We start from the raw sequence: 12,392 nt of genomic DNA, 5'->3' as shown, positions 1-12,392 counted from the left end.
GATGCCCTGCCCAGCAAGGAGGGAGTCTAGTGACAATCTGCCAGCAGAGGCGCTGCTGAGCTGCCACGGGCTCCACCCAGCTGCTGTGTAAACTTCCTTGCAATCTGTTTACACAGGTAAGGTTAGAGCTGCCTCGGTAACAGTGGACGCCCTTCTCCCCACCAAACTCAGCTGTCCCGGGTCGAGCTCACACTGCTGTGCCAGCTGCGAAACCCTGAAGCCAGTGCATTTCAGTTTGCTGGTCTTTGTGGGGGTGAGATCCACTGAGCCAGAACACTTGGCTTCCTGCCTTCAGCTCCCATTTTTTTCAGGGGAATGGGCAGCTCTGTCTCACAGGCATTCCGGGTGCCAGTTAAAATGGCTGCCCAGTTTGTGCTGGAAACCTGTGGAGCCATCTACAGCAGCCACCCGGATTTGTGCTGGAAACCCACGGCGCTTGTCAGCCCAGTGGGAATCTCCCGGTCTGTGGGCTGCAAAGACCGTGGGAGAAGTACAGTATCTGAACTGGAGTGCTGGAGTGGCTGGAAAAGTCCCCAATGGCCTCCACTGGGTTGTGGGGAGGGGTCCTCTGGCTGTTGCCCTTCCTCGGTTTGCCCTCCTTGGGCTACACCCATTCTCCAACCAATCCCATTGACAAGAACCTGGTACCTCAGTTGGAAATGCGGAGATCACTCACCTTCTGCGTCGCTCTCCGTCCCTGGGAACTGCACTCCGGAGCTGTTTCTATTTGGCCATCTTGGCAGGAGTCCTGCTTTGTTCATATTTTCTTACTTTTTTTCTCTGCTTTTGTTGGATTGGGTTAATTCAAAAACCTTGTCTTCAAGCTCTGAAGTTCTTTCTTCTGGTTGTTCAATTCTATTGCTGAGACTTTCCAGAGCATTTTGTATTTCTGTAAGTGCATCCAATATTTCCTGAAGTTTTGATGTTTTTTTATTCATGATATCTATTTCATTGAATATTTCTCCCTTCACTTCTTGTATCATTTTTCTGATTTCCTTATATGGGGTGTTGCCTTTCTCTGGTGCCTTCCTGATCAGCTTAATAACTAACCTTCTGAATTCTTCTTCAGATAAATCAGGGATTTCTTCTTTGGATCCATTGCTGTGAGCTAGTGTGATTTTGGAGGGTGTTAAAGAACCTTGTTTTGTCACATTACCAGAGTTGGCTTTCTGGTTCCTTCTCATTCGGGTAGGCTCTGTGAGAGGGAAGATTCAGCTGTTGTTCAGATTCTGGTGTCCCACAGGGTCACCAGCAGGGTTCCTTGATGTAGTTAGGACTGTCCCTATTTCCCAGGGATGTGGCTTCCCAAGAGCCAAGGTGTACTGATTGTTATCTCGCTTCTGAATCTAGCCACCCAGTTCAATTGTTAAACAGTTCAGCTGGAGGTTTCCTTCTCCCCGTGGTCTTTTCCCGGTGCCTCTGGCAGCCCTCCTCAAGGACCCCTGTGAGGCAAGGTGGAAATGGCTTGCTAGGGGACCCAGTGAGCTCAGGGGACTTTTCCCGCTGCTTCCTCTATCCCTGTACTTCGCTCAACTCTCTAACTTGACTCAGCTCCAGGAAAGGTCAGAATCTTCTGTCGTCTAGACCTTCAGGCTCCCCAGTTGAGGTGCGTGTTTGGGGGTGGACAGTCTGTCACTTCCACAGTCTGGGCACTCACAGTATTTGGGGTATCTCCCAGGTCCTGCGGGAGCCATCCGCTTCCTTCAGAGGGTCTGTGGGTTCTCTTGGCTTTGCCAATGTGTTCCTGCGTCATTCTGGAGCAAGAGTTCATGCTGTGAACCTCCACATGCTGCTCTGTTTGTCTGAGTGGGAGCTGCAGTCTAGTCCTCCCTCTTGTCTGCCGTGATCCATCACAAAAAAGCCTCCTCATGCTGCAATTGTGATAGGTGCTCCCAAATTTCTCTGCAGCAGGAAGATGGTAAATTATATTTTCTAATTGATTACTTCTCAGCAACAATTAATCTTATATAATTCCTATCATTTTTCCAGTGCAGTGAGGAAGAAAATCTTGAATTTTGCATTAGTGGTGTTAAAGCCTCATTCTATGTATCTTTTTTTTGACCCAAAGAAAGAAGCTGAGGCACAAAATATCATTTTAAATAGTTTATTTGAGCCAAGAGGACAACTGCCCAGAATACTTGGACCCAAATAACCTTGGATGTGAGCTTTGTTAGATCTTTGCTACAAACAAGTTTCAAAGGGAAAAGAATCAGCCTTGGTCCTTCACTATATATGACTGCTCGGCTTTTGATTTTGTTCACAGTGCCATTATTCATAAGTTTTAAATGTGGGTCAAATGTAGTCCATTTTCTTTCTTTTCTATGATCTAAATTGTCATCTTACTGAGCCAGGTCTTCCTTATCTAAATGTTATATTTTATTTTTAAAATGAAATATAACATTTTAGATATTTTTCTAGATTTTATTTTAAAAATATTAAAAACTGGGTTTGATATACAACTTTGTTATATTAGGAATCTATTTTAGGTACATAAAATACTGCTTTGGGAGTGACATTTTTAAAAGCCATGGTGAGAGCAGTATCCTGGCACTGTTCCTCAGATACAGGGCATGATTCTGAAGTTTTTCCTCACGCATTGTGTTTACTAGGAATTTCTGCTAGACAACTTCAGTTAGAAAGTTGAAAATCTTTTATTTGTAATTTCCCAAGAATTTTAAAGAGGTTTACGGGTTACAGATTTACTCAGTGCCTTCCCAGCAGTGGCAGAGGAGGGGACACACTTCCACTTCACTTCATTATTGTGTGAAATTGTGCCTGACTCCTGACACGTGGCCCTTCCTCTCCCTCCCTCATTGTTGGCCTCTCCCCAACTCACTCCCACGTTCTCCACTCATGCCTCCGCCCCCAAACTGGATCACCCGACTCCCAGATGTTGACATTTGAAGTGTGTGTGTAGGGGGAAAGGGACAAGATAAATGAAACTAGAATAGTAAGAAGCTGGTGTAGACAGCATAGTGGGCTCAAAGGAGTTCACAGGGCACCCCATTTTAATCTGCATGCCCTTGCTGTGACTGAATGCTTGTGGCCAGCCTTCCCATGATCGGAATGTTCCCAGCGTGCCCTTCCCATCCTTTGAATGCTCATAGTATGCTCTTCCTGTAATCAGAATGTTCATAGCGTGCCCTTCCCATGATGCAGATGTTCATAGCATGCCCTTCCATCTCAATGCTCATATGGTGCGTGGTTCCCATGATCTGAATGTCCATAGTGTGCCCCCCCCATGATACAGATGTTTATAATATTCCCTCCCCATGAACTGAATGCTCATATGGTGCATGGTTCCCATGATCTGAATGCTCATATGGGGTGTTGTTCCCATGATCTGAATGCTCATATGGCGTGTGGTTCCCATGATCTGAATGCTCATATGGTGCATGGTTCCCATGATCTGAATGCTCATATGGCGTGTGGTTCCCATGATCTGAATGCTCATATGGTGTGTGGTTCCCATGATCTGAATGCTCAGATGGGGTGTGGTTCCCATGATCTGAATGCTCATATGGCGTGTGGTTCCCATGATCTGAATGCTCATATGGGGTGTTGTTCCCATGATCTGAATGCTCATATGGCGTGTGGTTCCCATGATCTGAATGCTCATATGGCGTGTGGTTCCCATGATCTGAATGCTCATATGGCGTGTGGTTCCCATGATCTGAATGCTCATATGGCGTGTGGTTCCCATGATCTGAATGCTCATATGGCGTGTGGTTCCCATGATCTGAATGCTCATATGGCGCGTGGTTCCCATGATCTGAATGCTCATATGGCGTGTGGTTCCCATGATCTGAATGCTCAGATGGCGTGTGGTTCCCATGATCTGAATGCTCATATGGTGCGTGGTTCCCATGATCTGAATGCTCATATGGCGTGTGGTTCCCATGATCTGAATGCTCATATGGTGTGTGGTTCCCATGATCTGAATGCTCAGATGGGGTGTGGTTCCCATGATCTGAATGCTCATATGGCGTGTGGTTCCCATGATCTGAATGCTCATATGGGGTGTTGTTCCCATGATCTGAATGCTCATATGGCGTGTGGTTCCCATGATCTGAATGCTCATATGGCGTGTGGTTCCCATGATCTGAATGCTCATATGGCGTGTGGTTCCCATGATCTGAATGCTCATATGGCGTGTGGTTCCCATGATCTGAATGCTCATATGGCGTGTGGTTCCCATGATCTGAATGCTCATATGGCGCGTGGTTCCCATGATCTGAATGCTCATATGGCGTGTGGTTCCCATGATCTGAATGCTCATATGGCGTGTGGTTCCCATGATCTGAATGCTCATATGGTGCGTGGTTCCCATGATCTGAATGCTCATATGGCGTGTGGTTCCCATGATCTGAATGCTTATATGGGGTGTGGTTCCCATGATCTGAATGCTCATATGGCGTGTGGTTCCCATGATCTGAATGCTCAGATGGCATGTGGTTCCCATGATCTGAATGCTCAGATGGCGTGTGGTTCCCATGATCTGAATGCTCATATGGGGTGTTGTTCCCATGATCTGAATGCTCATATGGTGCATGGTTCCCATGATCTGAATGCTCATATGGGGTGTGGTTCCCATGATCTGAATGCTCATATGGCATGTGGTTCCCATGATCTGAATGCTCATATGGGGTGTTGTTCCCATGATCTGAATGCTCATATGGCGTGTGGTTCCCATGATCTGAATGCTCATATGGGGTGTGGTTCCCATGATCTGAATGCTCATATGGGGTGTGGTTCCCATGATCTGAATGCTCATATGGCGCGTGGTTCCCATGATCTGAATGCTCATATGGCGTGTGGTTCCCATGATCTGAATGCTCATATGGCGTGTGGTTCCCATGATCTGAATGCTCATATGGCGTGTGGTTCCCATGATCTGAATGCTCATATGGCGTGTGGTTCCCATGATCTGAATGCTTATATGGGGTGTGGTTCCCATGATCTGAATGCTCATATGGCGTGTGGTTCCCATGATCTGAATGCTCATATGGCGTGTGGTTCCCATGATCTGAATGCTCATATGGCGTGTGGTTCCCATGATCTGAATGCTCATATGGGGTGTGGTTCCCATGATCTGAATGCTCATATGGCGTGTGGTTCCCATGATCTGAATGCTCATATGGCGTGTCGTTCCCATGATCTGAATGCTCATATGGGGTGTTGTTCCCATGATCTGAATGCTCAGATGGCGTGTGGTTCCCATGATCTGAATGCTCAGATGGCGTGTGGTTCCCATGATCTGAATGCTCAGATGGCGTGTGGTTCCCATGATCTGAATGCTCAGATGGCGTGTCGTTCCCATGATCTGAATGCTCACAGCATGCCCTCTCCATGATCTGAGTCTCATAGCGTGCTCTCCCTGTGCTCTGACTGGTCATGGTGTGCCCTTTCCGTGTTATGAATGCACGCTCAGCTACACATGAAGAAGTCATGCACAAGCATTTTCTCGAATGTTGTGAACAAAAACGAGACTATGCTGAGTGCACTTTCTGTATCTTGGATTCTCATTCAGTAGTGCTGCATCCGGGAAATCCCCCCGTGGAGCTCCAAGCCCTCCCTGCCCACAGCTGGACTGTTCTGTGCTCTGGGTCACAGCCGTGGGAGAGCCCTTCCGTGTTGCAGCCTCTACCACAGCGCGGATCAGCAGAAGTGACAGTGCCAGGCTGGAAGGCAGCTTTAGGACTGCTGTGCTGGCACTAAAGAATTCTGTGACCCTCAGCAAAGACTCAGCGCACTCCTTACCCCATCCACACTCGCAACAGCCTTAATTGGCTTTTTCTCATTGTTTTCCTGCTTGTTTAGTGGCAAAAAGCAACATTTCATTGTTACATTAGTTGCCTGAATGTGAGTGAACTTTAAACTTGTCTTTTTTTTTTTTGGCAATTTGTGTTTGTTCGATGAATGATCTATTCCCAGCCATTGTCCGTTTTTCTACTATTTGACTGTTACGATTGATTTAAATTGCTCCTTTTCCACTCCGATGTAACTCTCTGTCTCTCTTACACATATTTTTCTCCAGCCCCATCAGTATAGTAACTGTCAGCATGAGGCACTTCAATACTTTATAAGGCCGGGTCTACTTATGTGTTGATGGCTTCTAAGCTCAGTGTCGGTTCAGAAATCCCCTTTGCTCCCGGGTCAAAAGTGACCTCCTGGGTGGGATTGCAACGCGGGTCTCCATTCGTCTTGCACAGAGGACAGTAGGGGTGCGTTTTACTCCCACCCAGATGCAAGACCAGCTACCCTCATTCTCCACACAGGCCTAGGTTACGCCTTGTCACAGAAAAGCTGGGGTCTGCTTTGGGCTCCCTGTCTTCTTTCATTAACAGATTAGTCTATTCTTATTGACGATACTGTGTGGACTTGATCATAGCGGCCTTCTAGTGTATTCTATTATCTTTAGTCAATAATCCGTCACCAGTCTTCCCTAGTTTATTAAGGAATAAATGAATAATGGAATTTGTTTCTTCACGTAAACTTTAAAATTAACTTATCCATTTCAAAATAAAAAAGCACTATTGGCCGGGCCTGCTGGCTCAAGCCTGTAATCCCAGCACTTTGGGAGGCCGAGGCGGGTGGATCACGAGGTCAAGAGATCGAGACCATCCTGGTCAACATGGTGAAACCCCATCTCTACTAAAAATACAAAAAATGAGCTTGGCATGGTGGCATGTGCCTGTAGTCCCAGCTACTCAGGAGGCTGAGGCAGGAGAATTGCCTGAACCCAGGAGGTGGAGGTTGCGGTGAGCCGAGATCGTGCCATTGCACTCCAGCCTGGGTAACAAGAGCGAAACTCCGTCTCAAAAAAAAAAAAAAAAGCACTATCATTATTATTCTAAATGAAATGGCATTTAATTTATACATTCATTTAGAGAGAAATGATCTTTTATCAGATTGTTTGCATATTTAATGATGTTTTACAATTTTCTTTTTGTAGAAGATATGATTATTTTGTTAAATTTACACACTTGATTTTGATAAACTTTTTCATTATTATGAAATGAATTTTTTTCTTCATTATCATTCTTGGTACTTTGCTAAAGAACAAAACAGAAAGAAAAGAACAATTTTATACTTTCCCACAGATTGAAGACACTTTTTAAAGAAATGTTGTCAATTTTTTAGAATTTTTAGATGTTGTAGATATCTATCATAGCATTAAGAAAAAGAGATAATTTTATTACGTTTTAAATATTATTATTTCATTTTCTAGACTTTGGTCTAACCGAGATGACAGTACTTAGTTTCAACAATGATAGTGAGTGTTTCTGCTGGTCCTTAATTTTAAATTAAATGATTCCATTGCTTTACTCTTCAAGATAATATTTGTTATTGCTTCTACATTATATTTTAGCAATTCCAATCTATTCTATTCTATTTCCATTTAACCAGGAATGGTAATAGTGAATTTTATGTTTGCGGTTTAAGTGCCTGTGGTATATGATTTTTCCTCTTTAACTTGTCCATACCCTGGATAATATAACCCTATTCTCCAACACGGAGCCATTCTGTGAGTAGATTCTATTTGGCTGTGGTAATCACTCTTTGGATCGGTGGCCCTACCTGGCTTTTATTGTTTTATTTTGAAGGGATATTGATTAGCATGCTCTGTCCTTGTCCTGTTGTCATCAGAGGCCAATATGAAAGTTTTGCTGACTCCGTAGAATGCAGAGGAGCCCTCTCCATTTTTCCTATGGCTAAAATCATTTAAGCAACCTTGGAGTTACCTAACCTTTCGAGATTTGATAGAAGACCGCTGTCAATGCCCTCTGAACCGTGGATTTCAGATCACCTTGTCCATCTCTTCCATCCTCATTGTCCACTGGAGTTTTACCTGTCTTCTTGGAAAAAGTACCGTTATTTCTATTTTGCTAGGGAGTCATCCACCTGCTCCTTATGTTCCAGTGCAGTGCCATGAAAGTGCATATGCAGCCGCTCCTGACCACTCTTCTCTCCTGCGCACCTGAGCCCTGCTCCTTCCTCATCCCAGCTGCTGCCGCTGCCTCACCCCTGCCCTTCCTCATTCCAGATGCTGCCTCTGCCTCACCCCTGCCCTTCCTCATCCCAGCTGCTGCCTCTACCTCACCTCTGCTCCTTTCTCATTCCAGATGCTGCCGCTGCCTCACCCCTGCCCTTCCTCATTCCAGATGCTGCCTCTGCCTTACCCCTGCCCTTTCTCATTCCACATGCTGCCTCTGCCTCACCCCTGCCCTTCCTCATTCCAGATGCTGCCGCTGCCTCACCCCTGCTCCTTCCTCATTCCAGATGCTGCCTCTGCCTCACCCCTGCCCTTCCTCATCCCAGCTGCTGCCTCTACCTCACCTCTGCTCCTTTCTCATTCCAGATGCTGCCGCTGCCTCACCCCTGCCCTTCCTCATTCCAGATGCTGCCTCTGCCTTACCCCTGCCCTTTCTCATTCCACATGCTGCCTCTGCCTCACCCCTGCCCTTCCTCATTCCAGATGCTGCCGCTGCCTCACCCCTGCTCCTTCCTCATTCCAGATGCTGCCTCTGCCTCACCCCTGCCCTTCCTCATCCCAGCTGCTGCCTCTACCTCACCTCTGCTCCTTTCTCATTCCAGATGCTGCCGCTGCCTCACCCCTGCCCTTCCTCATTCCAGATGCTGCCTCTGCCTTACCCCTGCCCTTTCTCATTCCACATGCTGCCTCTGCCTCACCCCTGCCCTTCCTCATTCCAGATGCTGCCGCTGCCTCACCCCTGCTCCTTCCTCATTCCAGATGCTGCCTCTGCCTCATCCCTGCCCTTTCTCATTCCACATGCTGCCTCTGCCTCACCCCTGCCCTTCCTCATTCCAGATGCTGCCTCTGCCTCACCCCTGCCCTTCCTCATTCCAGATGCTGCCTCTGCCTCACCCCTGCCCTTCCTCATCCCAGATGCTGCCTCTGCCTCACCCCTGCCCTTCCTCATCCCAGCTACTGCCTCTACCTCACCTCTGCTCCTTTCTCATTCCAGATGCTGCTTCTGCCTCACCCCTGCCCTTCCTCATTCCAGATGCTGCCTCTGCCTCATCCCTGCCCTTCCTCATTCCAGATGCTGCCTCTGCCTCACCCCTGCCCTTCCTCATCCCAGATGCTGCCTCTGCCTCACCCCTGCCCTTCCTCATCCCAGCTGCTGCCTCTACCTCACCTCTGCTCCTTTCTCATTCCAGATGCTGCTTCTGCCTCACCCCTGCCCTTCCTCATTCCAGATGCTGTCTCTGCCTCATCCCTGCCCTTCCTCATTCCAGATGCTGCCTCTGCCTCACCCCTGCCCTTCCTCATCCCAGCTGCTGCCTCTACCTCACCTCTGCTCCTTTCTCATTCCAGATGCTGCCACTGCCTCACCCCTGCCCTTCCTCATTCCAGATGCTGCCTCTGCCTCACCCCTGCCCTTCCTCATTCCAGATGCTGCCTCTGCCTCACCCCTGCCCTTCCTCATTCCAGATGCTGCCTCTGCCTCATCCCTGCCCTTTCTCATTCCACATGCTGCCTCTGCCTCACCCCTGCCCTTCCTCATTCCAGATGCTGCCTCTGCCTCACCCCTGCCCTTCCTCATTCCAGATGCTGCCTCTGCCTCACCCCAATCATTCCAGATGCTGCCTCTGCCTCACCCCTGCTCCTTTCTCATTCCAGATGCTGCCTCTGCCTCACCCCTGCCCTTCCTCATTCCAGATGCTGCCGCTGCCTCACCCCTGCCCTTCCTCATTCCAGATGCTGCCTCTGCCTCACCCTGCCCTCTCTCTCTACCATACTGGGCTGTGGAGCACCGCTTTGCGTTTTCCTCCCAGCAGCTCTTTTATTCAGAGTTAATTTTAACTTCTGCATGCATTAATTTAACCTTCTCAGTTACTTTTGCTTTAGTTCTCTGTTCCTTAACTGAATTCTTAAAATAGCTACTTAATTTTTTTGTTTTTGTTGTTTTGATGAAAGCAATTTAAAGAGCACAGATTTTCTTCTGAGGAAGACTTTGCTGTTATGCTTGAATTTTCTTACCAAGGAAGCTAACCTTTCATCAATTTCTAGAGAGACTTTAAGCTCTTTCTAAGAATCTCTTTGAATCAGTGATTAGGTGAGTTTGTAGCTCCTTGCTATTTATTTGCAATTTTATTATTATTTGCACTCTTCAATTTAAATCCCTTATTTCCTCCTATTCTTGGGCTGCTGGGCCTGTATAAAACCATGCAGTGAAGGCCCACTGTCACACTTTTCCTGCCTTTCCTACTCTTTTGCTGAATTTCAGCTCCTGCCTGGGTTCCCTGCTGGTCCCACATTCTCAGCTCCTCTGCTCTGACCTGCAATTGAGCCAGCAGGCCTCTGAGGGCTCTCAGTGGAAGCACTTTTTTTTCTAAGCATGACCTGTAGGCCCTGTGCTGGCTCTGAGCCAGGGTGGGGGCGTCTTTGCTGCCCCGACTGCCAGGACCTTGGACTGCAAAGCTGCAGGCCAGGGACTGCCCAGACCGGTTCTAAGGGCATCTGCTTTGCTGCTTCACCACTAGGCCAGCTCCCCCCACCCACATTCTCTCCGCTGCACCTCCCGTGCGTGAGTCCACCCGGAGCTCCTCCTGTCTCCCTGCGCAGCTCTGCAGGGAGGGCTAACTCCAGGAGCGGGTGGGCTGCAGGCTGGCTGGGCGCACTCCCCGTCCTGACTCCAGGTCATCTGTTCTTCCCTGATCCTTGGGGCCTGGGCTGCACTTTGCCCTGAGAGGCGCTTTTCCCTTATTTTCACTGGTAATAATGTCTTATGATGAGAAGGCAGAGATCTTCAGGAAGGGTGCCTCTTTCGGGGTCTGTCGAAAACTGCCGATCTGTGATTCTGGAATTGCTGTTTAACCCCTTAAATCTGATAAGGCCCAGGGTAGGCCCTGCCCCGTGACCCTCCCCAGGAAGGAAGCCTGCCGGGAAGGCCACCTGCTCTCGGTGGTCCACAGAGCTCTCCTGCATCCTGCACCGCCGACTCTTCCCAGGAAACCTGTAAACCTGGAAAAGTGTTTTAGATCCTCATGTTACAGATGAGGAGTTGGAAGCTGGTGACAGCCAGGCTGGAAGCCCCCCCCACCCCGGGTCTCCTCACTCCCCTCTGGCTGTCTTCACACTAAACAGTGACGCCCACAAAACCCTGAAGCTGTGGGCTCACCGTGCCCCTAAACCAAGCCCAGGGCGCTGGAAAGAAACAGGTCAGCACTTCCGAAAGTCAGAGAAAAACCAGACCCGGGATTCCAGGGGCAGCCAGGACCCGTCTCAGCAGGAGCCAGGCTTCGGGGAGGTGCGGGCTCCTAGGATGGCGGCTCCACCCTCTGGGTTCAGCCTCCTCCAAGCAGGAGACACCTGCGGGGGAGGAAGAGCTGGCGGGACCAACCCCCGCAGAGAGAGGAGGGGAAGGCAGAGGGACGCGCGGTGCAGCCTCCAGCTTCTAGAGTCTGAAAAGCGTTTGCGGGGACCGCTGGTGACCCCGAACCCCCTTTGTCTGCAGCTCCGCGAGGAGGCCCGGCCAGCTGCGGGCCCCGCCTGCCTGCCCTTCTACCGCTCAGCCGCTGCCTGCGGCACTGGGGAGCCGGGCACGCCCTTCCTCGGGAACCTGTCGGAGGCGCCCCCGCGGCAACAGGTGAACGGGCTGACCTCGTTCCTGGACGCGTCCACCGTGTACGGCGGCTCCCCGGGCCTGGAGCGGCAGCTGCGGAACTGGACCAGCGCCGAGGGGCTGCTCCGCGTCCACGCGCGACACAGCGACTCCGGCCGCGCCTACCTGCCCTTCGCGCCACCACACGCGCCCGCGGCCTGCGCGCCCGAACCCGGCGCCCCGGGAGCGGCCCGCGGCCCCTGCTTCCTGGCCGGGGACGGCCGCGCCAGCGAGGTCCCCGCCCTGACGGCGCTGCACACGCTGTGGCTGCGGGAACACAACCGCCTGGCCGCGGCGCTCAAGGCCCTCAACGCGCACTGGAGCGCGGACGCCGTCTACCAGGAGGCGCGCAAGGTCGTGGGCGCCCTGCACCAGGTGCGCGGGGTGGTCCTGGGTGCCCCGAGTGGCTGCGCAGAGTCACGGGGTCTCTGCCCCAGGCGTGTGCACAGCCATCGTGGGCGCCCACCTGGGTGAGCTCAAGGTCGTGGGCGCCTTGCGTGGGCGTGGGGAGGGTCATCGTGGGCTCCTGTGCAGGCGCCCAGGGGTAACTGCGGCGCTGGCGGCCCTCCCCGGCCCCTCTGTCCCACCTGCTTACCGGCCCGCCAGCTGGTGATTATCCGACCGAGACACCAACGACAGCCACCCAACAATGGTGCCAGGCCACCCCGCTTTCCTAGTCCCACAATGGCGCCAGGCCAGCCCGCTTTCCTAGTCCCACAATGGCGCCAGGCCAGCCCGCTTTCCTAGTCCCACAATGGC

At 50.4% G+C, this 12,392-nt stretch overlaps 1 protein-coding gene across 2 annotated transcripts in view; it reads left to right on the top strand.

Annotated features, from left to right (window-relative positions):
- TPO (thyroid peroxidase) overlaps positions 1-12,392 on the top strand; it is a 94,239-nt gene that overhangs the window by 47,245 nt on the left and 34,602 nt on the right. For both annotated transcript variants that reach the window (XM_078350050.1, XM_078350051.1), the window contains exon 7: positions 11,487-12,008. In XM_078350050.1, coding sequence (XP_078206176.1) covers positions 11,487-12,008 — 522 coding nt within the window. The remainder of the gene's footprint in view (positions 1-11,486; positions 12,009-12,392) is intronic.

This window comes from Callithrix jacchus, chromosome 14 (assembly GCF_049354715.1).
Source record: "Callithrix jacchus isolate 240 chromosome 14, calJac240_pri, whole genome shotgun sequence".
Lineage (NCBI taxonomy): Eukaryota > Metazoa > Chordata > Mammalia > Primates > Cebidae > Callithrix > Callithrix jacchus.
The sequence above is the reverse complement of the archived record's forward strand: the minus strand, read 5'-3'. Positions and strand labels throughout refer to the sequence as shown.